A 26268-nucleotide genomic window follows, 5' to 3' on the forward strand; every position below is an offset into this window, starting at 1 on the left:
GCGTTCCTATGAAATGTAGTTAACACTTTCAGTGACAAGGCCTGTTCCATCTCATTAGCATTCTTGTTATGTAGTGGTGCTGTTGGTGGGGGTGTTGAAGTAGGAATGCCATTGTGTCGAGTTCCAGTGTTTGGGGACAAACACTGCTGTGGAAGGAACGTGTGAAAAGGCCACAGTCTTGTCAGTGAATGAGGAAGGCTGTGCTTTCTGTGTGCTTCAAGCAGGGAAGCTGTCATTCATAGGCCTAACACAGCCAAACAGAGGCCAAAACACAAGGCTGCCCTACCTTTTAAAATGATATTAGTGATTTTTAAACATGATCTTCTTTATTTATAATCTTACATAGAGCTTTTAGTTGCTGTCAGTAAACAAAATATGTCCGCCTGTTCAGAAATACTGTAAAGATGAATAAAAGTCCATGGAACTGTGCCAGGCAGCTATATAAATAATGATTTGGAATGGCTGATGGGCAGTGTTCAGTACAAACGTGGTTTGGGGGAATTCCATTTCTGGAAATGTCTTTCCATTTAGATACTTCTTTGAATATTTTCCCTCAAACAACAAAATTCTTGTAGAGTTTCATATAATGAATGGTTAGCATTTTTTTCCCAATATATTTTTTAAAGGGCTTATAAACTTTCAGTCTTAATCATTTTAAAGCTATTCACAGTGTGGGTTAATTGTTGTAGATTACATAGTCATTTTTGAAGTTCAGAGGGAAACAAAGGAAATGAGTATGTAACTATATCAAGATATTAATCTTGATAAACACCATTTTAAGTATGAAGACAGTCATAGTCCTTGTGCTACTTAAGAAGACATAAACACATTCACACATGGAATTAAGAATTTTGAACGAATTTTAATCCTACTCCAAAATTTTAGCAGTTTGAAAAGGAACACTGAATTTCGAGATTAAACTATAACTTGTTTATTTAAAGCAAAATGAAGAACAAAAAAAATCCTCAAGTATTTCTTAAGATATTGAGGCATCTTTAAAACTTCAGCAGTATATTGGAAAACTAGCAATTTCTATTTCTGTCCGAAGCTGTAGGGAATTGTTTTATTTTTGTAATTTTATTTGAAAATGTGTACATGGACTATTTGTGATAAATCAGTACTTAATGAAGTTTGCTGAGAACTATATAATTTTTGGCCGGAGTGATTTAAAATGTTTTGTGTGTATGTGGTCCTTTCTTAGTTAATTTAAGCAAAGTAACTTTTTTGAGTGCTGTTGTATTCTATTTCTAAAAGTTTTGTATTTGATAGATTGGGCTTAGAAGTCTAGATACTGAATTTCTAGTTCAAAAATTAAGTTTCACTATTTAAATTGGAACCATGTTATAGATTTATTTTGAGGGCATATTAGTATATAAGGAAATAACTATCTAATTTCAGTATATATTGGTTTTGTAGCTTAAAATGGAATGTATCTTGCTAATGTGCTAAATTAATCTCTTCCAAAGCACTTAAATTTTGTTTAAAAAAATGGTGTGAGTTAATGTTGGCTCACTTTACACACCCTTTAACTAAGTTTGATAATTAGATATCACTAATAATAATAAAATTCTATTCAGAATTGATTCAGCTACAAATGTGGTGACAAAAAGAATTGCAAAAAGAATTTTTAAAGGAATCTTGGTATTTTAACTTTTCGTAAAAGTATTGATGATTTATCTTTCTAGAGCCTGTGTCTTAGGTCAGTCAAAATCATTTATTGGTTCTAACAGTGCTGAAAGAATATTTATATATCATTTTCTATACTGTATGTACATTAAAAATTGAGTAGTTTTCTTGAGAGAGTCTTGCTGGGGCAATACTCAAATTGTTGCAATTTTGAATAAACTTCCTAAAGTCCTTGATACCTTGGAACAAAATTTCTAATATATGAACACAACTTATTATTAAGAATATGAAAATAATGTGGCAGTCATTTCAAAATGAAAACTACTTTTGAAGGTTTTGATAAGTAATTTTTTTAGAAAATTAGGTTGTTTGTAGTTTTGAGTGATTGTTGTTCCCCACCCTTCCCGAAACCAAGCTGCATTCTAGTTACTTGAAGTATTTTAAGAACCTTAAACTTGTGTCTTTTTCTAAGTGTCATGCTTTGAGCAGGCCTAACATCAGTTAAATGAAGTGAAAATTGCATTCTTGTCTTGATAGAGATGAAAATGGATTTCTGGTCATGAAATAGATGTAGTTGTCACTTTTTAAAAAAGGTGTCAGCAGTTTGCTTCAGCGAGTAAGGTGCCAATTCAGTATGGCAGTAAACTTGTGATCTGAGCAATCAATAAAATGCTTCAATAACTTCTGCTTCATTACACTTATAATAAGAGGCTATAGATCCATGGCACATAAAATGTTGATAAAGAGGATATGTGGGGATCGACTGTGACAATTTTCAGAAAGTACAGTAAGTGCAATATTGCCATCTAGAGTTTGTGCAAAGGTAATTATTACAGAAAGGGGGGGATGGCAGTGGAATAAAATAAGAAATAATATTGAAATATTGTTTATTTTCCATCATTTATCCATAATACATTTATCCTCATGAAGCATTTCATTTGACTTGTCATAAATCTGTTTAGGTCAGGAGAAAAATGTTCAAATCTGTATTTTTCTCTAATTCTCTTATAATTATACTACCAAATGTCAAATATGTATCTCTGACTCAAAATTGGATGTTTTACCATGGAAAAATGTTTATTAAGTAACTCAATTTGGAAAAAAAAATAGACCTAGAGATATTCTGGGGGACGCATGGCAATTCACTTATATCAAAACAGAGAGCTTTAATGCCATCTCAATTGGGTGCCTTTCAATTAAAAATTAGCTTTATTAATAGTAAACATTCCTTCAAAAAACTAATAACCAACTTATTTTTAAAATGGCACTTTAAAGTAAATACATTTTTGGACTCAGGATGTGGCTCAGAGGTAAATTGGTTGCCTAGCATGTGTGAGGCTCTGGATTCAATCCCCAGCACACCCCCACCCCAAATCACTTTATTTAAAAACTGCTTATGTAATTAATTATGAACAGTTTGATGAAGTGGAAGATCCATTTTGGGATTAAGACAATTTCTTATTGTTTCATATTAGAAAACATTTATTATCTTATTTTTCATGATCAATAAATATTACTTAAATTATTTCTTGTAATACTCTTTGAATGACCTAATAAGCAAAACATTTTAAAATGATGCTTTATTGAACCATTTATTCCTCTGAATTTATGACTACTTATTTGGAAATTTAATAAAAATCTGAATTTAAGTGTTCTATGATATTTTGATACCCATAAAGTAACTTAATATTGATATAGACTAATTAAATAAGGAAAACAGACTAATTTGGAAATGATACTTTTATTCTCTTTTTTATCTCTTTTAATAAATAGGTAATTTATCTAAGTTTATTGAGCTAGGCCTTCAGGTTCTTTGAAAAGAACAATTTGGCATTGATATATTGGTCATACAGTTTGATAATGTACTAGTATATTTTCTGTTTTTACTCATGTTTGTGAGTGAATGACTTATGTAATTGTTAGAAATGGAAATGAGTACAACATTAATTTATTTTCATTTTCTGATCAAACTTTTATCTTAATGTTGCATTATCACTATTTGTGTTTAAATACTTACTTAGGCAAATATATCTTATTTTGAAATTTATAATCATACTGAGTAGAAAATGCTGCATTTTAAAACCTCCAAATAAATATGGATTTGTTCTGGTGAAGTAAGTGAAAGTAGACCTGACAAATTTTCTTTAAATTACTCAGCCACCTACAGGTATTATTGCCTATGACTCTTTTGAAATGAGAATAAATTTTATAGAGTTACAGCAGCAAAGTGAAAGAGTGTGTTTGATAGATTCCCTGAACAGTTTCAACACCCACAGGTATTATTTGTAAGAAAACAATCATGCCGAGTCTTCAGCTGGTTAGAGAGGGCACAGCATTCTATCTTCACCTGACATCCTATCTGTTCCGTCAACATCCTGGGCCCCCTGCCTGCCGCCCCCTCCTCCCAAAACAATAATGCTCACTGAGAGGTTTGTGTGAATGGACAAGAATATGAATGTTTTTTTCTCCCTAGAAGGACTAAAACAGTATTGAAGGCACATTCTTAGGGGGAGGAAAACCAACTGTTTTGAGGATTTAGTAGTATTTTCTGTTTGTTATTCAGATTGATCAATATCAGTGATTGCTAGTTAATATCTTAGATTATTAAGAAATATGACTAGTGATTGATAAAGGGAGAATCAAGTGTAAAATTTTTGGAATTATTGCTTTTCTTCACTTTGTACAGAAATATATATTCATTTCTTCTTACCTGTTAATAAACACCAATCTCACAACAAAGAGCTCGTTTTTAAATACTATAATGCATTTTAGCTTATATTTTATATATGTAGCAAAATATGGAAATCAATGTAAAATTGTTACTCTTTTCAAATTTTCTCGTTAACTATCTTAGAAAATCAATTTTACATAATTTTCTAAAACATAATCAGTATCTCCTTATATTTTCAAAAGATTTGAAATCCCTAACCATAGCCAGTCTTGTATAGAGAAAGGATATAGCAAGAGTTCATTTATCAACACTTAATGTAGTTTACTGGGAAATGCATGTTGAAAGTTTCAGAGAAGAGAAGTATAGGATAAATAAAAGTTTCTGGAAAGATCCAACTTAAGAGTTGGCAAATCACAGGTGATTTGTATTTTCCAGTGCTGTACAGGTTGAGTATCCCTTTTACCAAGTGATTGGGTTCTCAACTGTTTGGGATTTCAGACATTTCTGGAATTTGGAATGTATACATATAAACAATGAAATATCATGAGGATATTATGTATGAACATGAAATCCATTTATATTTAATATATACCTTATACACATAGTCTCAAAAGTAATGTTATGTAATACTTTCAGTATTCCTGTTTTATGACCCCACCACATAAGATCAAGTATGGAATTTTCCACTAAGGGTGTCACGTCAGCATTCAAAAAGTGTTGGAATTTGAAGAATCTTATATTTCAGACTTTTGGTTTAGGGATGCTTAACCTATACTGCTCAATATACTATCCTTATGTTGGTTTTGAAGTTAAATTAATTAAAGTTAAAATTGATCGCATTTCAAATGCTCAATAGCTATGTCACCATTGAATGTTCTGATGAACAATGCTGTTCTAGAAGGAAGGAATTAAAATACCCCTATTTTTTCCTATTATTCTGAATTCCTCATTCTACGATTAACAAAATGACAAAGAACCTTTTAACATAATCAAGATTTAATTCAGTGTTGGGTAGGGTAAATAAGTCACTCTAGTCTTCACAAACAAAACAAAGCAAAAGTTGTGAAAACCAATCTTACAAAGCTTACAGTGTATTCACTATCTAACCACCAGGTGGACACCTTTAGGTCCCTTAGTGAGTATCTCTATCACTATACAGGGTGAACTATACAGGTGACATCTTTAGGGACTACTTACTATTCTGGCAATCACTAATTTAACCTTACCTTGTTTGCTCAGAAAAGATCCCCTCCCCCAAAAGGAAATGGTTAGAGCGCCAAAGACGTGCTTGAGTGATGAAGTGTTGAATTCCTATGTTCGTGTGTATTAACTAGTGCTTCTGATACAGAACTATCCAAGACCTTGCCGTTAGAAAGGTACATTCTTATTTTGGAGGCAAGGAATGCCCATAACTGTTAGGAAATAGGCTCATCAGTATATAATTAAGTGTTAAAACATATGGGACAGGTTCTATGGATCATGGAAACTTGCATAAAGACAGACTAGTGAGCCGGGCGCGGTGGCACTCGCCTATAATCCCAGCAGCTGGGGAGACTGAAACAGGATAGAGTTCAAAGACAGCTGAGGCGCTAAGCAACTCAGTGAGACCCAATCTCTAAATAAAATAAAAATAGGGCTGGGGATGTGTCTCAGTGATGGAGTACCTCTGAGTTCAATCCCTGGTAACCCCCCACACACACAAAAAGAAAGAAAGAAAGAAAAAAGAAAGACTAGTAAAAAAGTAGAATGAAAGCATTTTAAGGTTGAAATGAACTTAAGAGGCCATATAATCCAGTTCTCTCTTTTTACAGATAGGAAGACAATAACACCTCACTGAATTGTTGTGAAGGTTAAATAATATGTATAAAACTCTTAAAACAGGATGCAGAATATAATAAGTGGTCAGTGGGGATTAGCTGTCATCATCATCACCATCATCTTCACTGTTAATATTATGGATAAAGTAATTGACACAGTGGCAGTAAAGTATTTGTCAAAGCTTAAGGAGACAGCAAGGCATTATTGTAGTGAAATTAGAGAATCTTCTTCACTGTTATGGTAGGCAAGACATGGTTTGTGACCTGAAAGATGTGGAGGGTTTGAAAAGGAGTCTCAGCCAATGGTGTGAAGTCAACAGTGGGTAAGATATCATTTTCAAACATAGTTGATACAAAAACGATTATTGGTGACCTTTGCAAGATCATGAAACCTCAGAGTGAACAGGGTTAAGGAAAGAATTATGTTGAGGAAAAAGGAATATGGATATAGATAGAACTTCTGAGAGGTTGAGAATGACCATACTTTTTTGAGATTCGTAGTGTATTAAATAATGAAGAAATACCAAAACAACTTTAAAACCATTTAGTATATTTTATGATTGTACTTAAAATTATTTCTATCAACAGATCCCATATGTATGTAACAGATTACATACATATTGTATGTAATTATTTGTACAATTTTATATTATGATTTATAAAAATATTAATTTATAACACATGTAGGTGGATGGTCTAGTCATTTCAAAATGTCTTCTTCAGTTGATCTCTTCAGTGTGTCATTTTGATTATATGCATAATTTCATTCACAGATAAAGAAAAAGGTTATATTTGTTGACCATTTAAGACTGAGGTCAAAAGACCTTCCTCAGACTCAGGATATGAGATCTTGGATAGTGCAGATGGAGAAAGAAAGTCATTGAATTTGAAAAGTATATGCTGAAGTTTTCTTTAGGAAGGAGACACATGGTGCTTAAATTTACTCATACTTTATAAGATATGTAAATAAGTATTTTATTTTGTCTAAATCTTTTGACCTTTAATGCAAGCCATCATTCGTAGTAGTAGAGAAAATGTAAAAACTAAATTTGATTTTGACAAAATAATTCAGTCATTTCTTTTAGGCAATTCTTAACTCTTTGGATAAAGATGCTTAGATGCCTATATTTCTGTCCATTATCTGTTCCCTCCAAAAAGGCATCTGTGTTTATGGAGCATGGGGAATTTAATTCAGTGCTAGGCTGTTTCCCTGCAGTTACACAGAAGATGGAGGCATAGTTTTAAGGGAATGAATGTCTAGATTCTCAACTTCTGTATGCTTTTTTCTAAAATTACTCTACCTCAGAATGTGTCTGCAGTGGAAGTGCATGCCATTTCTCCTTTCCCATCTTCTGTCATCCTTAAGAAAAACAAAGCATGCCTCTTCTATATCCTTAGTCTACTCTGGTGCTTTACCTGGAGGTATATAAACCTCCACACGCTAAAAGGATACTTTTAAAATATCAATGCCATCATCTTGTGGCCCTGGATTTTTGTTGTTGTTATATATGTATTTCTGTTAAGGAGGAAGTAGGATAGAAATACAGAGTTGAGGAGAAAAAGGAAAGATGTAAACTCTCCACATGTTAAAGAAGGCTTTTACTCTTTCTTTCTTTATATGTGTGTATGTGTGTGTGTGGATGGTGGGTACTGGGGATTGAACTCAGGAGTGCTTCACTACCTAACTACATCCCCAGCTCTTGTTTAACATTTTTACTTGGAGACAGAGTCTCACTAAGTTGCCAAGGCTGGCCTCAAACTTGTGATTTTCCTGCCTCAGCCCCCAAGTCACTGGAATTATGGGTGTGCGCAATCATGCCCAGTTTCATGAGTTTCTAAGCAATGAATAATGGTTGATATAAAACCCCTGTGGTAGGCTACTAAGTTTCTGTCACTTTCTCCATCACACCCTTGGCTTAACTATGCCACCCTGCAACCTCTGCAGTGTAGTCATTTTAAGTATTCTTGGCCTTAATATTTTTTGTTTTTATTGTGGTAAAAAATACATAGCATTAACTTTAACATTCTGAAAATTTTAAGTGTACAGTTCAGTAGTATTAAATATGTTTACATTGTTGTGCATCAAATCTCTAAATCAATTTTCCTTCCTCCCTCCCTCCTTCCTTCCTTCCTTCTTTCCTTCCTTCCTTCCTTCCTTCCTTCCTTCCTTCCTTCCTTCCTTCCTTCCTTCTTTCTTTTCTTTTCTTTTCCCTTTTCCCTTCCCTTCCCTTCCCTTCCCTTCCCTTCCCTTCCCTTCCCTTCCCTTCCCTTCCCTTCCCTTTCTTTTCTTTCTTCTGGTGGGGATTGAACCCAGGACTTTCAGCATACCAGGGAAATGCTCTGCCTCTGAGCTACCTCAGTTGCCCCTTCTAAAGTATTTTTATATTGCAGTATTGAAAGTCTGTATTTATTAAACTGATTGTCCCTCTTTCCTACACCCAGTCCTTGGCAGGCACCTTTTCTGTTTCTATTGTTTTAACTACTTTAGATACTTGTAATTAATGGAATCATATACAGTATTTGTACTTTTGTGACTGACTTGCCAGAGTGGGATTACTGAATCAGAGGATAGTTCTATTCATCATTTTTTGATGGAACTTTATAGTATTTTCCACATGGTTCAAAAGTTTTAAATTCCCAACAATAATGTACAGTTTCCAATTTTTCTGCATTCTGGCCAGCACTTCTCATATTCTGTTTTTATGATAGTGATCATGCTAATAGGTGAGAGATGATAATCTCATTTAAAGTTCCACTTCTGTCTCTCTTAGGATTACTTATGAAAGGATGCTTTTTTTTTTCCCGAGCAAGCAAGTACCTCATTTTATTTTATTTTTTAATTTTCTTAATGTTTGTTTTATTTAGTTTTACGTGACAGCAGAATGCATTTTGATTCATTGTACATAAATGGAGTACAGCTTTTCATTTCTCTGGTTGTACACAATATAGAGTTACACCATTCGTATAATCATACATGTACATAGGATAATGATGTCTGTCTCATTCCACCACCTTTCCTTCCCTCCACCCCTGGATTCCCCTCATTTCCCTCTACACAATCCAACATTCCTCCATTCTTCCATTACCTGCTCCCTCCCCCCATTATGTATCAGTATATACATAACTGAGAGAGAAAACATTTAGCCTTTGGTGTTTGGGGATTGGTTTATTTCACTTAGCACAATATTCTCCAGTTGAAAGGATGCTTTTAAGCATCTTTTCATATGCTTGTGGGCAATTTATATATCTTTGGAGAATAGTTAATTTTTTTTTGGTCTTACATTTTAGAAGTTTCTTATATGGTCTGGATTTTTACCCCTTATCAGTATGAATTACATAGATTTTTCTCCTATAGTTTGTCTTTTAGCTATGTTGGTTATTAATTAATTTATTTGACATATAGAAGTTTTAAAGTTTGATGTAGTTTCCTTTGTCTATTTTGCTTTTGTTGCCTTTTGTCTTGGTATTGTATCCAAGAAATCATTGTCAATTCAGTGTCCCAAAGCTTTCTTTCCCCTATTTTCTTTTTCTTAGTTTAATAACCGTAAGTCTCCAATTTAGGTATTTAATTTTGAGTTGATTTTTTTATACAGGTTAAGGGTCCAACTTCATTCTTTTACATGTGAATATGCAGTTTATCTAACATGATTTGTTGAAGAGATTGTTAATATAGTCTTGGCACCCTTGTGAAAGATTATTTGACTATATATATGAGTTTATTTCTGAGGTCTCTATTCTATTTTGTTAGTATGTCCTCCCTTCTTTCTTTCCTTTTCTTTTCTTTCCTTTCCTTTCCTTTCCCTTTCCCCTTCCCCTTCCCCCTTCCCCTTCCTTCCTTCCTTCCCTCCCTCCCTCCCTCCCTCTCTCTCTCTCTCTCTTTCTTTCTTTCTTTCTTTCTTTCTTTTTCTTTCTCTTTCTCTTTCTTTTCTTTCTTTCTTTCTCTTTCTTTCTCTTTCTCTTTCTTTTCTTTCTTTCTTTCTCTTTCTTTTCTCTTTCTTTTCTTTTCTTTTTGTCTGTCAGTACCACATAGTCATGATTGCTGTAATTTTGTAGTATGCTGTGAAATTAGGAAGTATGACACCTCACTTTTTTTTTTTTTATTCTTTTTTGAAATTTTTCTGGCTGTTTGACATCTCTTGAAATTCCTTATGAATTTTAGGTCTTTTTTTTTTTTTTTTCTGCTTCTGCAAAGAAAATACCATTGGTATTTTTATAGGGATTGCATTAAATTAGTAGGTTGTGTTGAATAGTGTGGACAGTTAAAAAATATTAATTTTTTTGGTCCATAAGTATGGGTTATCTATCCACTTATTTGTATGTTCTTTTAGCAATGTTTTATAGTTTCCACTGTTGAAGTCTTTCATTTCCTTGGTTAAGTTTATTCCTAGGTATTTTGTTCTTTTTGATGCTATAGTTAATGGGATTGTTTTCTCATTTCCTTTTCTGGGATGATCATTGTTAGTTTATAAAAATGTAGCTGACTTCTGCATGTTGATTTTATATCTGGAAACTTTGATGAAACTATTATATTATGTGTAATTTTTTATGTGTATTTAATCTAGGGTTTTGTACATATGAGATAATCTTATCTGTAAACAGAGATATTTTTACTCCTTCTTTTCCAATATGGATGCATTTTATTTATTTATTTTCTTATCTAATTGCTCTGGCTAGGACTTCCAGTATTATGATGAATAGCAGTGGTAAGAGTAGACATCCTTGCCTTGTTTTTGATCTTAGATGGAAGCTTTCATTCTTTCACTATAAGTTTATATATATTATTTTATTATATTGAAGCATTGAGGTAGTTTCCTTCTATTTTTGACTGTTTTTTAATTGTAGTAGTGTCTTGAATTTTATCAATTTTTTTTCTTCATCAACTGATATGATCATGAGGTTTCATGGGGTTTGTCTTTTATTTTATTAACGTGAAATATCACATTCATTGATTTTCATATGTTGAGCCATCCTTGCATTCCAGGTATAAATCTTACTTGGTCATTGATCTTTAATATTTGTGGCACTTGTGGCTTCCAACTTTGCTACTCTTCAGGTTTTCAGGGCTATGTAAGAATTTATGCAGCCACATCCCAGTCCTTTTTATTTTGAGACAGGTCTCACTAAGTTGCATAGGGCCTTGCTAAGTTGCTGAGGCTGGCTTTGAACTTGTAATCCTCCTGCCTCAGCCTCCTGAGCTGTGGGAATTACAGGTGTATGCCACCACCCCCGGCTAGTTATTGAGATTTTAATAAACATATTTAACTGTTAATATAGAAAGTTTATTGATTTATTTATGAATGTTAAGAGAAACTCTCATTTCTGGGATAAACTCTATTTACTCTGGAAGTGTTATCCTCCATATATATTGATTTATTCAAATTTTGCTAATGGTTTAATGAGTTTTGTGTCTATAATCATAAGAAACATTGGCCTCTTGTTTCTTTTTCACCTATTATTTTTGTCTGGTTTTCGTATTTTAGATATTTTGGTATTTTTAGGGTTGTGCTGCCTTTAGTTTGTTACCACCTCATTATTTCATAACATTTTGACAAGTTCACTTGTGAAGCCATTAAGGCCTAGGTTTTGTTTGTAGATAGATTTTTAAATTATGTATTGAATTTCTTTAGAAGATATAGAACTATTAACATTACCTAACTCTTTTGAATTGACCTTTAATACTTTAATAATCATTGAAGGACTTTACCCATTTAGTCTAAATTGACAGTTAATTAACATAAAGATGTTAATAATATTCTATTATCCATTTAATGTCTGTATACTTTGCTTTTTAATTGGTAATTTCTTTCCTCTCACTTTTTTCTTAATTGATCTACCTAAAAAGATTTATCAATTTTACTGATATTTTCTAAGAAATATCTTTTGATTCAATTTTCTATTTTTATTTATTATTTCATTGATTTTATACTTTATTAATTCATTACCTCTGCTTGTGTAGATTTTAATTGATATTTCTTTTTCTAGTTTCTTAAGGTGGAAAGTTAAATGATTAATTTTAGACCTTTCTAATGTAAGTAGTTAATGCTATTAATTTTCCCTCAAAGCACTGCTTTAGCTGTCTTACCAAATTTCCATATTGTGTGGTTTATATTTTTCTTCATTTCAGAGGGTTTTAAAAATTTCCTTGTGATTTACTCATCTGTTATTAGATTTATGTTAATTATTTTTCAATTGTTTGGTGGCTTTCCATGTATTATTGTGATATTAGTTTCTAGTTTATTTCCATCATGGTCACAGAGCATACTATATAATGTTAGTTCTTTGAAAAATTTTGGGGTTTGTTTTATGGCTCAGAATGTGATCTAAATTAATGTTCCATGTTTGTTCTGCTTTGTTGGTTGAAGTGTTCATAATATTATTTTGCTCAAGTTAAATGATTGTATTGTTCAAGTCTTCTGTTATCCTTGATATAGTTGGGAATTTGTCTATTTCTCTTTTCTGTTATCAGTATTTTATACAATACTTTGAGGATGTGCTATAATGTCCATGCACATTTAAGATTGTTATATTTTCATGATTAATTGACTGTTATAAATCATTTTGAAATGTTCTTTTTATTCCTGGAAATATTCTTTGTTCTGAAGTCTATTTGATTTATATTAACTGTTTCAACTATAAATGGTACCATGAAATGTTATTTTCTATTTTTTTACTTTGAACTTATCTGTGTCTTTATCTTTTGTGTTGTAGAAAGAATATATTTGGGCTTTGCCTTTTCCTTTAATCTGACAATGTCTTACTTTTAATTGGAGTGTTGAGACCATTTACATTTAATGTAACGATTGATATGACTGGGTTTAATTATCTTATCAGTTGTGTTCTATTTGTCTCATTTATTGTTGTTTTTTTCCCTTTGTTTTATTTTTTCTCCTTTCTTTTGGATAAAAATTCTTTAGTAATTTCATTTGATCTCTGACATGGGCATATTAGCTCTATAGTTTTGTGAGTATAGATTTATGTATAGATGCTGTACAGTATGCAATATATATATTTGACTTTTTATAATATATTTTTGAATAATATTTATAAATTCACTGCATTGTAAGAAACTTCCTATACAACATATTTCTATTTATTCCTTCTGTTCTTTGTGCTACTATTGTTCTATATTTTATTTCTACTTATGTTATGATCCCCAGAAAATATTGTTTTATTTAATCAGTTACCTTTTAAATAATTTTTTTGGTTATTGTTTTTATTTTTTTGGTACTGGGGATTGAATCCAGGGCACTTTACCACTGAGCTACATTCCTAGCCATTTTTATTTTTTATTTTGAGACACAGTCTCCCTAAGATGCTTAGGACCTCACAGAATGACTGAGATTGGCCCAAAACTTGTGATCCTCCTGCCTCAGCCTCCAGAATCGCTGGGATTATAGGCATACCCTGCTGTATCTGTCTATTAAAGAGATTTTTTTAAATGAGAAAAAATGTTACTCAGGTACTTATGTGTTTTGACACTCCTTATTTCTTTTTTTTTTTCCTTAGTCTTTTATTTGTAAAACATTAATCTTTGACAATAAAAATAGAAGAGCAACAAACAAACATGGGTTTGCAGTAGTGGGTGGGAAGCCACAGGCCAAAGCAGACCTGACGTTCCCGTTAGTCAGTAGGATGGTCTGTGGTGGCCCAGAGTCTGCAACATGGCTCAGCTCACCTTTCTTCTGCTCTTAAAGGTCTCAAACAGCTCCGATGGGAGGCTGAACGTGATGACTGGACTTATTCTTAATTTTTGCTATCCAGCCATTTCTCTTGATCTTGCTTTCTGATTCCATACATTCCAGCCTGTTTGATGGATTTATAGTAAACTTCCAAGATGAAGGGAAATTTCTTGTTCATTGTTTGCCTGAAGTCTTGACTTGCGTTCATTTTATTAAACAAAAAATAGGCTCCAAAAACACCCATCAATTCAGCTACTAAAATTCCTTTAAAGATCTTCTTTGCCAGTGGTTCCATATTGTGGGCCATCCTGAGGCGTGCACACCCAGGCGGCGCCTGCGCAGGCTTGACACTCCTTATTTCTTAATAAATTTAATCGTCTACTGGAGTTGCTTTCCTTGTGTCTAAACATATTTTTTGTTAAAGTTTTTTTTTTTGTTGTTGTTCTATCTGAGAAAATCTTGGTTCATCTTCATTATTGAAAGCTATTTTCATAAGTATGATCCTATGGAAAGGAACAATACAACTTTCACCCCAGGCCCTAAAATTTGTTCTTTTCTGACTGTTTAAGTGTCTGATATGACATTGGATATTATTCCTATCTTAGTTCCTCTGCATGAACTTCATATTGACTTAATTTGAGTTTTTTTTTCCCCCTTTAGTACTTTAAAGAGTCTGTATTTATCTTTCTTTTTGAGTTCAATTATGATGTGCCTTTTATGTTTCTCTTGGGAGGGATTTATCTGCTTCTTGGATATATTGGTTTCTAAAATTATCACACTTTGGCCTTATTTCTTACATGCTTTTTCTGTTCTGTTTTTCTGGATTTTAGTTGGACACATGTTAGTTCACTGTTTAATTATTTTTCAGTCCATTTTCTCTGAATGCTTCGTGCTACATTGTTTCTGTGGTAATAACACAGACTAAGCTAGAGTATGAGTCATCTCTAATTCCTCAAGAAGCGGTTGGAAAAGAAAGCTGCAGGGATAGCAGTTTGTGTGGAATTAAGGTATTTAGTTTCAGAATTTCAAACATAACAGTGTTTTCTGTATCTGACAATGACAGAATCACAGGTCCCACTTTTGTCCAATTCATATTCAGCAATATGGAGCAAGACTAGGAATATAGTTTATGAAAAATATTCTAGAGATGATTATACTTAACTAGGTTGAAGATCATGCATTTTCTTGGTGAACTTTTTGAGATCAATTTAAAATATTCTTTATGATATAATATAGTTCCTTCCTGCTTTTTTGTACCCTTTTACATACTTAATTTCACATACAAATACACCTAAATTTATTCTAAAATTTTTATCAAAAATATTGCAAATTTGTATTACTCTTTTTTGTTTTTAATGTGGGTGCTGCAGGTATGTGTTTGTGTGTGTGAGCATGTGTACATATGTGTGCTTTTTTGCATTATCAGGCATAGGCTGGCTAGCCTCCAGCACTATTGCTCCAGATCAAAGCTTGTTTGAACTTGTCCTTGATATTATAACTCCCTTTCCACTTCTTCAAGCCGTGCATGAGGTCAACCTTATTACTTTAAAGCAACGCATCACACGCTCAGAAAATTATACTCTCTAATTTCAGCAAATTATACATTGGCCCACCAAATTTTACCAAAAATCAGATCCTTGCCTTAGAATTGGCATGTTTGTCAAATTTGGTGCATAACCAGTATACCAGCTTATGGAAGCTGGTGGAAAACTTCAAACTATTAGTTTGAAGTATTAATGCTATTCAAAGTTAGATTTTGAATTTTAATCTTCCCCAATCTATCACTGATATTTAGCTATTGTAACTTATTATGATCCCTTTGCATTTTAAATATTTATATTTATGCTGGTATAATAAAATAATTTAGTTCTTAAAGTCCTTTGCAAATGTCATTGGAAACTGGACAGTAAATGTAACCTAAATGACCTGACGTCAGGAAAAATTAAAATCAAGGCAGCATTCTAATGATAATAGTTTTAAAAAAGTGATGTCTATTTGAGGAAAACAGAATCTTTTGCTATATTTAGTGACTTGAAATTAGAAAACTGAAAATAGTATTTGACAAAGAAGTCATTTGCTTTACTTTATTTCTGTAAACATTTATTCTTAGAGTATAAAGAGAAAAAATTGGGGGGAGAAGAATAGCAATGGTGATAATGATAATAGTATTTTGTGTTTTATACCAAGTATAGACCAAATGAATTTGTTTCCTGGTATTCTAGGTTTTATGAGGACTTTAGTATCTATTAGAAATATTTTCTCTTCTTTTTGAAGGGGAAGGTACCAGGGATTGAACCCAGGGATGCTTAACCACTGACCCACATTCCCAGCCATTTTTTTAAAAAAATTATTTAGAGACAGGGCCTCACGAAGTTGCTGAGTTTGGCTTCGAACTTGCAATCCTTCTGCCCCAGCTAACATACCAGCCACGCTTTCTCCTTTCTCTTCCAATGTGCTTATTAATTTTAATCTTTCTACAATTGTACTGTCTGCTTTGAAAATATTTGTAGCATAACATTTTTTAAAGTATAAGATAAAAATGCAGTATGAAAACTTTCTTCACTTAGTGGGTAAATACTTTAGAGAATGTTATTTCTTTGAAATATATAGCACAGATTTTCAAATCATGGCCAGTTGAATACAAGTTGGACATAACAACCTCTGATAGACGACATGAACAGGGATACAGAGTACACATTGTGAAAAGAATAATTATTTTGTTGAATTCCTCTTATTTCTCTGATTTTGTTTCTTCAAAATAAATGGCATTACTTTAGTCATATTCATGCCTTTAAAGTTAGAAAGAAAAACATGTAGCATACACATATGATCAAATATTGGATCATATAGAAACCTATGTGTTTTATTACTTCTTATTTTAAAAATATTTATCTCATGGTAATTAATCCCCTTTTAGAGTGAGTATGTACTTGCCTTACAAAAATGGTATCATTGTGCAATCAACTGAATGGCATGTATAGAAGTGCATTATTTTTCTATATAAGATAGGTTCCAGTGATAGCATCTAGATGCTTCCATACAGTGCTATTTCTGGGTTTCTATTATATTCTTAATGAACAGATGGATTATATAGACTACTTTGTATTATACCTTTGTATCCATATATACATTACCCATTTGTGATTTTATTTACTAAGACAGATATTCAAAATCTACTTGGGTTATTTAAAGCCCTCTAGATCAGAAAATCTGAAAACTTACTTTTTTCTTAAGTAAAATTAAATCATTTTCAAATTCATATACTTTATCTTAAATTTTATATTAATAGACCTATTTTAAAATGTGCAAATAAGCACAGACCAAAGGTAAAGACATCACACCACTTCCTACCATAATTTTTTTTCTTTGTGGTACTTTGAAGTGAACCCAGAGATACTCTACTACTGAGCTAAATCCCCAGCCCTTTTAATTTATTTATTTATTTATTTTTGAGACAGGTTCTGGCCAAGTTGCTCAAGCTGACCTTGATCTTGAAATCCTTCTATCTTAGGCCACAGGTCACTGGGATTACAGGCATATGTTACCATGCCCAGATAGCCATAATTTCTTTATTTTTATAGAAATGATAGTTGCCTGTTTTGACATTTCTGTGAAATGTTAACATTTGTGTATGTATCCGCATCTCCCTCTTCTATCCCCTTCTCCCTTTTTAAAGGCTTGGGAGAACAATTTGCCCCAGCAGGGAAACATTCTCCTTCATTGCCTTTCTTAACCCATTTGTAAAATTATTTCAAATAATAATGTATTCTGAAGCTTACATCAATTAATAAATGTATTCCTGAAGCAAAATTTACTTGTAGTGATACCTACAAATATAAACATTTGGAAACTTAGAAAGACCACTGGGATTGCTCTGATGTTAAAAGCAGGAAACCCAATCAGCATAGATCTAGGCTTCAGCATAAGATTCAAGGTAGGTATTTTTAAAACCAAAAGCATCTCTGTTCCATTGGTGAAAACTTGATCTTCAAGGGACTAGCTTAAAGGTAACTGTTGAATGACTGGAAGTAGTTTCTACTATATGAAGCATGAAGCATCTGCTTTATGGATTTATGATATCCAGCTGCCTTAACTGATATAGCAAGAGAATACACAGTTTGGTTTTATGACATTTCTCTAGTCATTTCAGTAAAAATGAGATCTGCATTGGGTTAAATGACTGAGTTATGGTTCTGAAGTAGTTTGGAATGTTAGATATAGAACTGTCCCTTTTGTAAATCATTACTGTCCACAACTGCAACTGAGCATGTCATAATTCTTCTCAAGGATACAGAGAATCATCTTAACACACCTATGGATTATGACATATGAATTCAAGTGCTATAGACTTTTACAGTGTAAATTCACCTTAAGGTGTTGTGTGTATGTATTATAAATTAACAACTGATTTAAACTTTCCAGTTTGTAAGTATTAAGAAATTTATCTGAGTATCCTGTCCTTATCCAGTCATCTATCTATGTCTGTCTTCTCTGATCCCTTGCCACTAGAGAAAATAATATTAATATTTATGTCAACAATTATAGCCCCTTTCTACCCAGATTAGTAGGCATTCCAGTGCTTCTCTCTGATTCTCCTCTTTTGAAGTTTCTTGATGTCCTTTCCTGTTAACACCTCTCAGTGGGGGATCATATCATTGCATTAGTGAAGCTGCACTAACAGCTCTAATTACTCTAAAGGAAAGGGGTCAGGAATGCCACTACATTCTGCAGTGGATATTCCTTGGCTCTGCATGGCAGAATATGGGATGGGTAGCTTTGTCAAACCACAAATAGGTTTCTGAGATACCCTCCCTTGAGAGCATTAACTGCTTATGAAACTAACAAGGGCACTCCAGAGCTTCTTCTCCATACAAAAAATCCCACTCTAAAATGAGCCTGTCTTCATTTTTCTGCATAGAAGTCACTGACAAATTTTAAATGGAAGTTAAAAAGACTTAAGTTTTGGCTAACTGGGGACTTTGTGAGCACATGTACACAAAAATACATATACGTTGTATATAATTTCATCTATATGTACACTTTTCATACTATTAAATTATATTACTATTATTTAATATAAATTTTTATTTTAGTTGTTTATACACATTTGAATTTTATTCAATGAATTTAATTTTCTAAATATTACACTTTTAAAAAAATTTAAATTTATTTTTAGCTGATATATAAAAATGTAAAAGTTGTATGTATTTATGGGGTATGCTGCGATAATTCAGTATATGTATATTTTAGGTAATGTTTAAGTCAGGTTAAACATACCTATGTCCTCAAATATTTATCATTTCTTTAAGGAGAAAACATTCAGAATTCTTTCTTTTGGCTTTTTGGAATATATAATATATTACAATTGTATGTAATCATCCCACTGTGCAGTAGCATACCAGACTGCTCCTATCTGACTATAACTTTAAATATGGGACTATTAACCCTAATTTGGACATGAATTTGATGAAAGAAGTAACCATATTCATGTGTGTATATCACTTAAATACATGGCTATAAAGATGGACTGCTTTACTGACTTATAGGGCATTAATATTTTCAAATATTAAGTATGGAAATATATTAGCATCTTTATGTTTAATTATAGAAGTGTTTATTTCCTGTATTAAATTATTAAAGATAAGAAGCATAAATTGGCCTAAATTAGCATAGATTTTAAATTTAGCTGTTGTATAGAATGAATAATCCTTTTCCTTTTACAAAAGCCTTAGGTTAATGAACTAAAATCTTAACACATTTTTGTTATCTTATTTATGACCTATAATTTCTGAAGACCTATTTGAAAGTATATTGTCTCTTTAAATGGTATTACATTAGACCTCAGTCATCTGTTTCCTGTCACTTCCTATTATTTTATACTAGTTCATCAATCCTTGGGGGAAATTAGAGCCTGTGAAGCTCTCCGATCTGCATAATGCTCAGTGGGGGTGTGGCCAGGAGATTCCTCTCCTCCCTGTAGGCCTGCCATTTTCACCCAGTCTCTGGACCCCTGTAAATCCCACCTGATCCTGTCCCTGAGAAGTACAATGTATCTGACTCTTGAAAAAGTAATTTAAAAATTAAATTCCATATTTTAAATCTACTTTCACATCACAATTTTTTTTTTTTATCATTTTTGCTCATTATTTTATGGCTCATTGAAAAAAGTTTCTTGTGGTTCAAGTATTAACCATTGTTCCAGGATTTTCATCTCAGTAAATCCATGTGAAAATGACCTTATTTTGTAGTAGTCTGGGGAATTATATATGCACATATTTCTAATTATGTAAACATATTGCTTGCAACAATAAAATGGAAAGAACAAGTCCCCTTGTGGTCATTTGGTTACCCTATTTGGGTAAAAACAAACAACTCTTTTTTTTTTTTTGGTGCTCAGGAGAAACACAAGGCCTTGGGAATAAGTAGCTTTTATTTTTCATGGGAAATTCATATTTTTCATCTATCTTCTTTTAATGTAGGGGTTGTCCCACAAGTGAATGAATGATCTCTGTAAAATTACAGAAATTTATTAAGTATAAAATGAAAGTCTGTCTCACTAAAACCATTCCCTAGAAAAACTGTTATTAACATTTTTCTAGGCATATTCATGTGCATTATATATACACACACACACACACACACATGCTATGTATATATACACATACAAAATAAATACACAATATAAATGCATACTTTTCCTTTATACAAGTTATGTATTCTGTAACTTGTTTTGTTATTTACTGTATCATAGTCCTCTTTCCATGTCAGCACATAGAAAATGCCACTTCTAATGACTACAACTTTCACTGTGTTGGGCTTTGGAGATGAAATGAACTCTCCTTTAGATCCTAATGGATAAATAGATTCAGGATCCCGGCAAATTAAAACGCTTATACTACTGATAAGGCTAAATTTGAGGAAATGATTTTGATGTGAGGCTAAAATAGCTCCTGAATTGAACTTATCCACCAGCCTGAGGTAAAATGATTGAAGAACTATATGCTTCCTTTGGAGGACAGCAAATTACTGCCCTGGCAGAGAAGTGTACCAACCACACAGAAAGACTGGGAGAGAGGAGGGAGGAAAGGAGAGAGGGGAGAGGGGAGAGAGACTCAGCTTTATATAGAGAGGAACCTTAAATAGTTCCACCAATTCGCATGTCTATGTCCTGATCATCTGATAAAGAAAGCAAATGAGGGATTCAGAGAAAGACTGAACCTTCTTCCTAGGAGGGCAGAGGCATTCCGAGTGATACCCTCTCCACATAATACAGGTTGAGGACATCTTACATCATACATGTAACTACTGACAGACATTAGGTTGCTCCCAATTTCCATTGCAACAAGCATTGCTGTACTGCCCTTAACATCCTTGTGCACAAAGTTTTGCACACTTCAGCTTGTAATACTGAGTATGAACTCCTAGAATTAGAATTATTGGAACAAATAATATGGCACATTTAATTTTCCTCCATATATTGCCTAATAGCTCAAGAAGTTTCTGCCTCTTTACATTGTATCCAAATGTGAGTTAATGTGTCTTTACTTGCATTCTTACTTTGATTCATTCATGTCAACCTGATAGATGAAAAATTATGTTAGAAAATTATTGATTATAAAATTATACAAATTTTTGTGTATTTATTGATCATTTGTATTTCTCTTATAACTTGCTCACCCATTTTTGCCCAGTTATCTCTGTTCATGTTCTTCTTATTAGTTTGTAAACATTCTTTATGGATTAAGTGTATTTAAATTACCATTTCATATAGAAATATAATACATTTTTCCCCTAAGTTTGTCATGTCTTTAAATTTTCTAATGACCTTCAAATGTATAATAAATTTCTATTTAACCACTTTTTAAACTTTTTGAAAGAGTACTTTTAAAAATTAAATTATACTAACAAAATTTACACATTAAATATTTACTTATACATCTGAGTCTATTTTCCTAGTATTTTTATTTTTAAAATTAATATTTAATTCATAATATGAATTTAGTTTTGTAGTTATGCCAAGAGTATAAGTTTATATTTTACTACCATAAAATTTATTTATGTTGTAAATGCAGAGAAGAATTTCTTAACTATGCTTAGCTTTCTGATTTTTTTTAAGCTTATATATTAATTACCCTCAATGTTTATGTATTCCAGGACACCTTGTATTGAATTTAACCTATAAAACTACATTTAGAGTTCATGTTATGAATTCTTTCAAAAGAAAATACAAAAAGTATAATGGGGGGTGGGAGGGGTTAGTGTTAGGGTTAGGGTTAGGTTTAGGATTAGGGTTAGGGAGGGGGGCAAGAATGGAGGAAGGAAGGACTGTATAGAGGGAAAAGAGGGATGGGAGGGGTGGTGGGGGGGAGGAAAAAAATAACAGAATGAATCAAACAACATTATCCTATGTAAATTTATGATTACACAAATGGTATGCCTTTACTCCATGTATAAAGAGAGAAACAACATGTATCCCATTTGTTTACAATAAAAAAAAGTAAAACTAAACCATTGATAGCTTGTATGCAGGAGACTTTAAAAATATTGAAAGCAATTATTCCATTTGGATTTTTATGATTAAAGAATAAAGTATCTAGGCATATCCATAGTAATTAAGTCACATAATCTTGATTCAATAAGCATGTTTCATTAATTTCACATTGTAATTAACTCAAATCTGAGGCCTCAGAACTTAAGACAGTGGAGGTGGGATGAGGAAATGAGGAAAATAATTAAAAACAATCTAGGTAGTAGTAGGGATGTGGATTGTAGTCCCTGATTTCAAAGATGCAATTGTGTATATATCAATATTTGTCTCTGATAAATATAGATGATCTTAATAAATAGAAGAATAAGTAAATCCTAGTCTACCAGTTGAGACACAATATATTCTTTTTTTAAAATTTATTTTTATTGTAAACAAAAGGGATACATACTGTTTCTCTGTACATGAAGTAAAGGCATACCATTTGTTTAATCATACATTTACATAGGGTAATAGTGTTTGATTCATTCTGTTATTTTTTCTGTCCCCCTAACAGCCTCCCACCCTCTTTTCCCTCTATGCAGTCCCTTCTTCCTCCATTCTTGCCCCCCTCTCACCCCCATTATGTGTCATCATCTGCTTATCAGCGAGATCATTCAACCTTTGGTTTTTTGAGATTGGCTTAATCAGGCTATTGTGAATTGAGCAGCTATGCACATTGATGTGGCTGCATCACTTTAGTATGCTGATTTTAAGTCCTTTGGGTATAGGCCAAGGAGTGCGATAACTGGGTCAAAAGGTGGTTCTATTCCAAGTTTTCTAAGGAATCTCCACACTGCTTTCCGGAGTGGCTGCACTAATTTGCAACCCCACCAGCAATGTATAAGTGTACCTTTTTCCCCACATCCTCACCAACACCTATTGTTGCTTGTATTCTTTTTTTTTTTCATTTCCTCTTTTTTTATTGTAAACAAATGGGATACATGTTGTTTCTCTGTTTGTACATGGCGTAAAGGCATACCGTTTGTGTAATCATAAATTTACATAGGGTAATGTTGTTTGATTCATTCTGTTATTTTTTCCCTTCCCCCCACCCCTCCCACCCCTCTTTACCCTCTATACAGTCCTGCCTTCCTCCATTCTTGCCCCCCTCCCTAACCCTAACTCTAACCCTAACACTAACCCCTCCCTCCCCCCTTTATGTGTCCTCATCCACTTATTAGCGATATCATTCGACTTTTGGTTTTTTGAGTTTGACTTATCTCACTTAGCATGATATTCTCCAATTTCATCCATTTGCCTGCAAATGCCATAATTTTATCATTCTTTATGGCTGAGTAATATTCCATTGTATATATATATACCACAGTTTCTTTATCCATTCATCAATTGAAGGACATCTAGGTTGGTTCCACAGTCTGGCTATTGTGAATTGAGCAGCTATGAACATTGATGTGGCTGTATCTCTATAGTATGCTGATTTTAAGTCCTTTGGGTATAGGTCATGTATAGGTATTTGGGTATAGGTCAAGGAGTGGGATAGCTGGGTCAAATGGTGGTTCCATTCCAAGTTTTCTAAGGAATCTCCACACTGCTTTCCAGAGTGGCTGCACTACTTTGCAACCCCACCAGCAATGTATGAGTGTACCTTTCTCTCTACATCCTTGCCAACACCTGTTGTTGTTTGTATTCTTGATAATCACCATTCTCATTGGGGTGAGATGGAATCTTAGGGTGGTTTTGATTTGCATTTCTCTTATTACTAGAGATGTTGAACATTTTTCCATATGATTGTTGATTGCTTGTAGATCTTCTTCTGTGAAGTGTCTATTCATTTCCTTAGCCCATTTGTCGACTGGATTATTTGCGTTCTTGATGTAGAGTTTTTTGAATTCTTTATAGATTCTGGAGATTAGTGCTCTATCTGAAGTATGATTGGCAAAGATTTTCTCCCACTCTGTAGGCTCTTTCTTCGCATTGCTGATCCTTTCCTTTGCTGAGAGAAAGCTTTTTAGTTTGAATCTATCCCAGTTATTGATTCTTGCTTTTATTTCTTGTGCTATGGGAGTCCTGTTGAGGAAGTCTGGTCCTAAGCTGACATGTTGAAGATCTGGACCTACTTTTTCTTCTATAATCTGCAGGGTCTCTGGTCTGATTCCGAGGTCCTTAATCCATTTTGAGTTTAGTTTCGTGCATGGTGAGAGATATAGGTTTAGTTTCATTCTGTTGCATATGGATTTCCAATTCTCCCAGCACCATTTGTTGAAGAGGCTATCTTTTCTCCATTGCATATTTTTGGCACCTTTGTCTAGTATGAGAAAATTGTATTTATTTGGGTTTGGGTCCGTGTCCTCTATTCTGTGCCATTGATCTACCTTTCTATTTTGGTACCAATACCATGCCGTTTTTGTTACTGTTGCTTTGTAGTAGAGTTGAAGATCTGGTATTGCGATACCCCCTGTTTCACTCTTCCTGCTAAGGATTGCTTTAGCTATTCTGGGTTTCTTATTCTTCCAGATGAATTTCATCATTGCTTGCTCTATTTCTGTAAGGTACGTCATTGGGGCTTGTATTCTTGATAATCACCATTCTAATTGGGGTGAGATGGAATCTTAGGGTAGTTTTGATTTGCATTTCTCTTATTACTAGAGATGTTGAACATTTTTTCATATATCTGTTGATTGCTTGTATATCTTCTTCAGTGAAGTGACTGTTCATTTCCTTAGCCCATTTGTTGATTGGGTTATTTGTATTCTTGGTGTAGAGTTTTTTGAGTTCTTTATAGATTCTGTGCTCTGTAAATCAGTGCTCTATCTGAAGTATGAGTGGCAAAGATTTTTCTCCCACTCTGTAGGCTCTCTCTTCACATTGCTGATAGTTTCCTTTGCTGAGAGAAAGCTTTTTAGTTTGAATCTATCCCAGTTGTTGATTCTTGCTTTTATTTCTTGCGCTATGGGAATCCTGTTAAGGAAGTCTGATCCTATGCCAACAAGTTGAAGGTTTGGACCTACTTTTTCTTCTATAAGATGAAGGATCTCTGGTCTGATTCCAAGGTCCTTGATCCATTTTGAGTTGAGTTTAGTGCAAGGTGAGAGATATGGGTTTAATTTCATTCTGTTGCATATGGATTTCCAGTTTTCCCAGCACCATTTGTTGAAGAGGCTATCTTTTCTCCATTGCATATTTTTGGCACCTTTGTCTAGTATGAGAAAATTGTATTTATTTGGGATTGTGTCCATGTCCTCTATTCTGTAACATTGATTTACCTATTTTGGTACCAATACCGTGTTATTTTTGTTACTATTGCTTTGTAGTATAGTTGAAGTTCTGGTATTGGGATACCCCCTGCTTCGCTCTTTCTGCTAAGGATTGCTTTAGCTATTCTGGGTTTCTTATTCTTCCAAATGAATTTCATGATTGCTTGCTCTATTTCTGTAAGGTACATCATTGGGATTTTAATTGGAATTGCACTGAATCTGTATAGCACTTTAGGTAGGATGTTGCTCAGTGGTGGAGCCTTTGCCTACCCTGACCCTCTGCACTTGGGAAAAAGAAGCAGGGAAACCCAGGGAGTTCTGGCAACTTGAAGAACTAGCACATCGAATTCTTGCATAAACTTTATTTGAAGTATGATTGACTTTAGGTGTGAAATATATAGGTATGGATGTGGGAAGAACTCAAGACTTGTTGAATTCCTATTGTATGGCAGAGGCTGGTAGACATTTATTCTTTTTTTTTAAATTATTTTTTAAAATTTTTACAGACTGCATTTTGATTCATTGTACACAAATGGCTACAAATTTTTGTTTCTATGGTTGTGCACGATGTAGATTCATACCATTTGTATAATCATACATGTACATAGGGTAATGATGTCTGTTTCATTCCACCATAAACTGTAGTATATATACACAATGGAATATTATTCAACCATAAAGAAGAATAATATTATGGCATTTGCAGATAAATGGGTGGAACTGGAGAATATCA

General features: G+C 33.2%; 2 protein-coding genes across 2 annotated transcripts in view; one reads left to right on the forward strand and one right to left on the reverse strand.

Annotated features, from left to right (window-relative positions):
- Positions 1–26268, forward strand: part of DCDC1 (doublecortin domain containing 1) — a gene marked incomplete at its 5' end in the record, with an annotated part of 513039 nt that overhangs the window by 95534 nt on the left and 391237 nt on the right.
- LOC306640846 (protein CEBPZOS-like) lies at positions 13610–14135 on the reverse strand. The gene has a single exon (XM_079105493.1). The coding sequence runs from the start codon at positions 14098–14100 to the stop codon at positions 13858–13860; it is 243 nt and encodes an 80-aa protein (XP_078961619.1). The 5' UTR covers positions 14101–14135; the 3' UTR covers positions 13610–13857.

Source organism: Sciurus vulgaris (genome assembly GCF_902686455.1).
Source record: "Sciurus vulgaris genome assembly, chromosome: 11".
NCBI classification, from domain to species: Eukaryota; Metazoa; Chordata; class Mammalia; order Rodentia; family Sciuridae; genus Sciurus; species Sciurus vulgaris.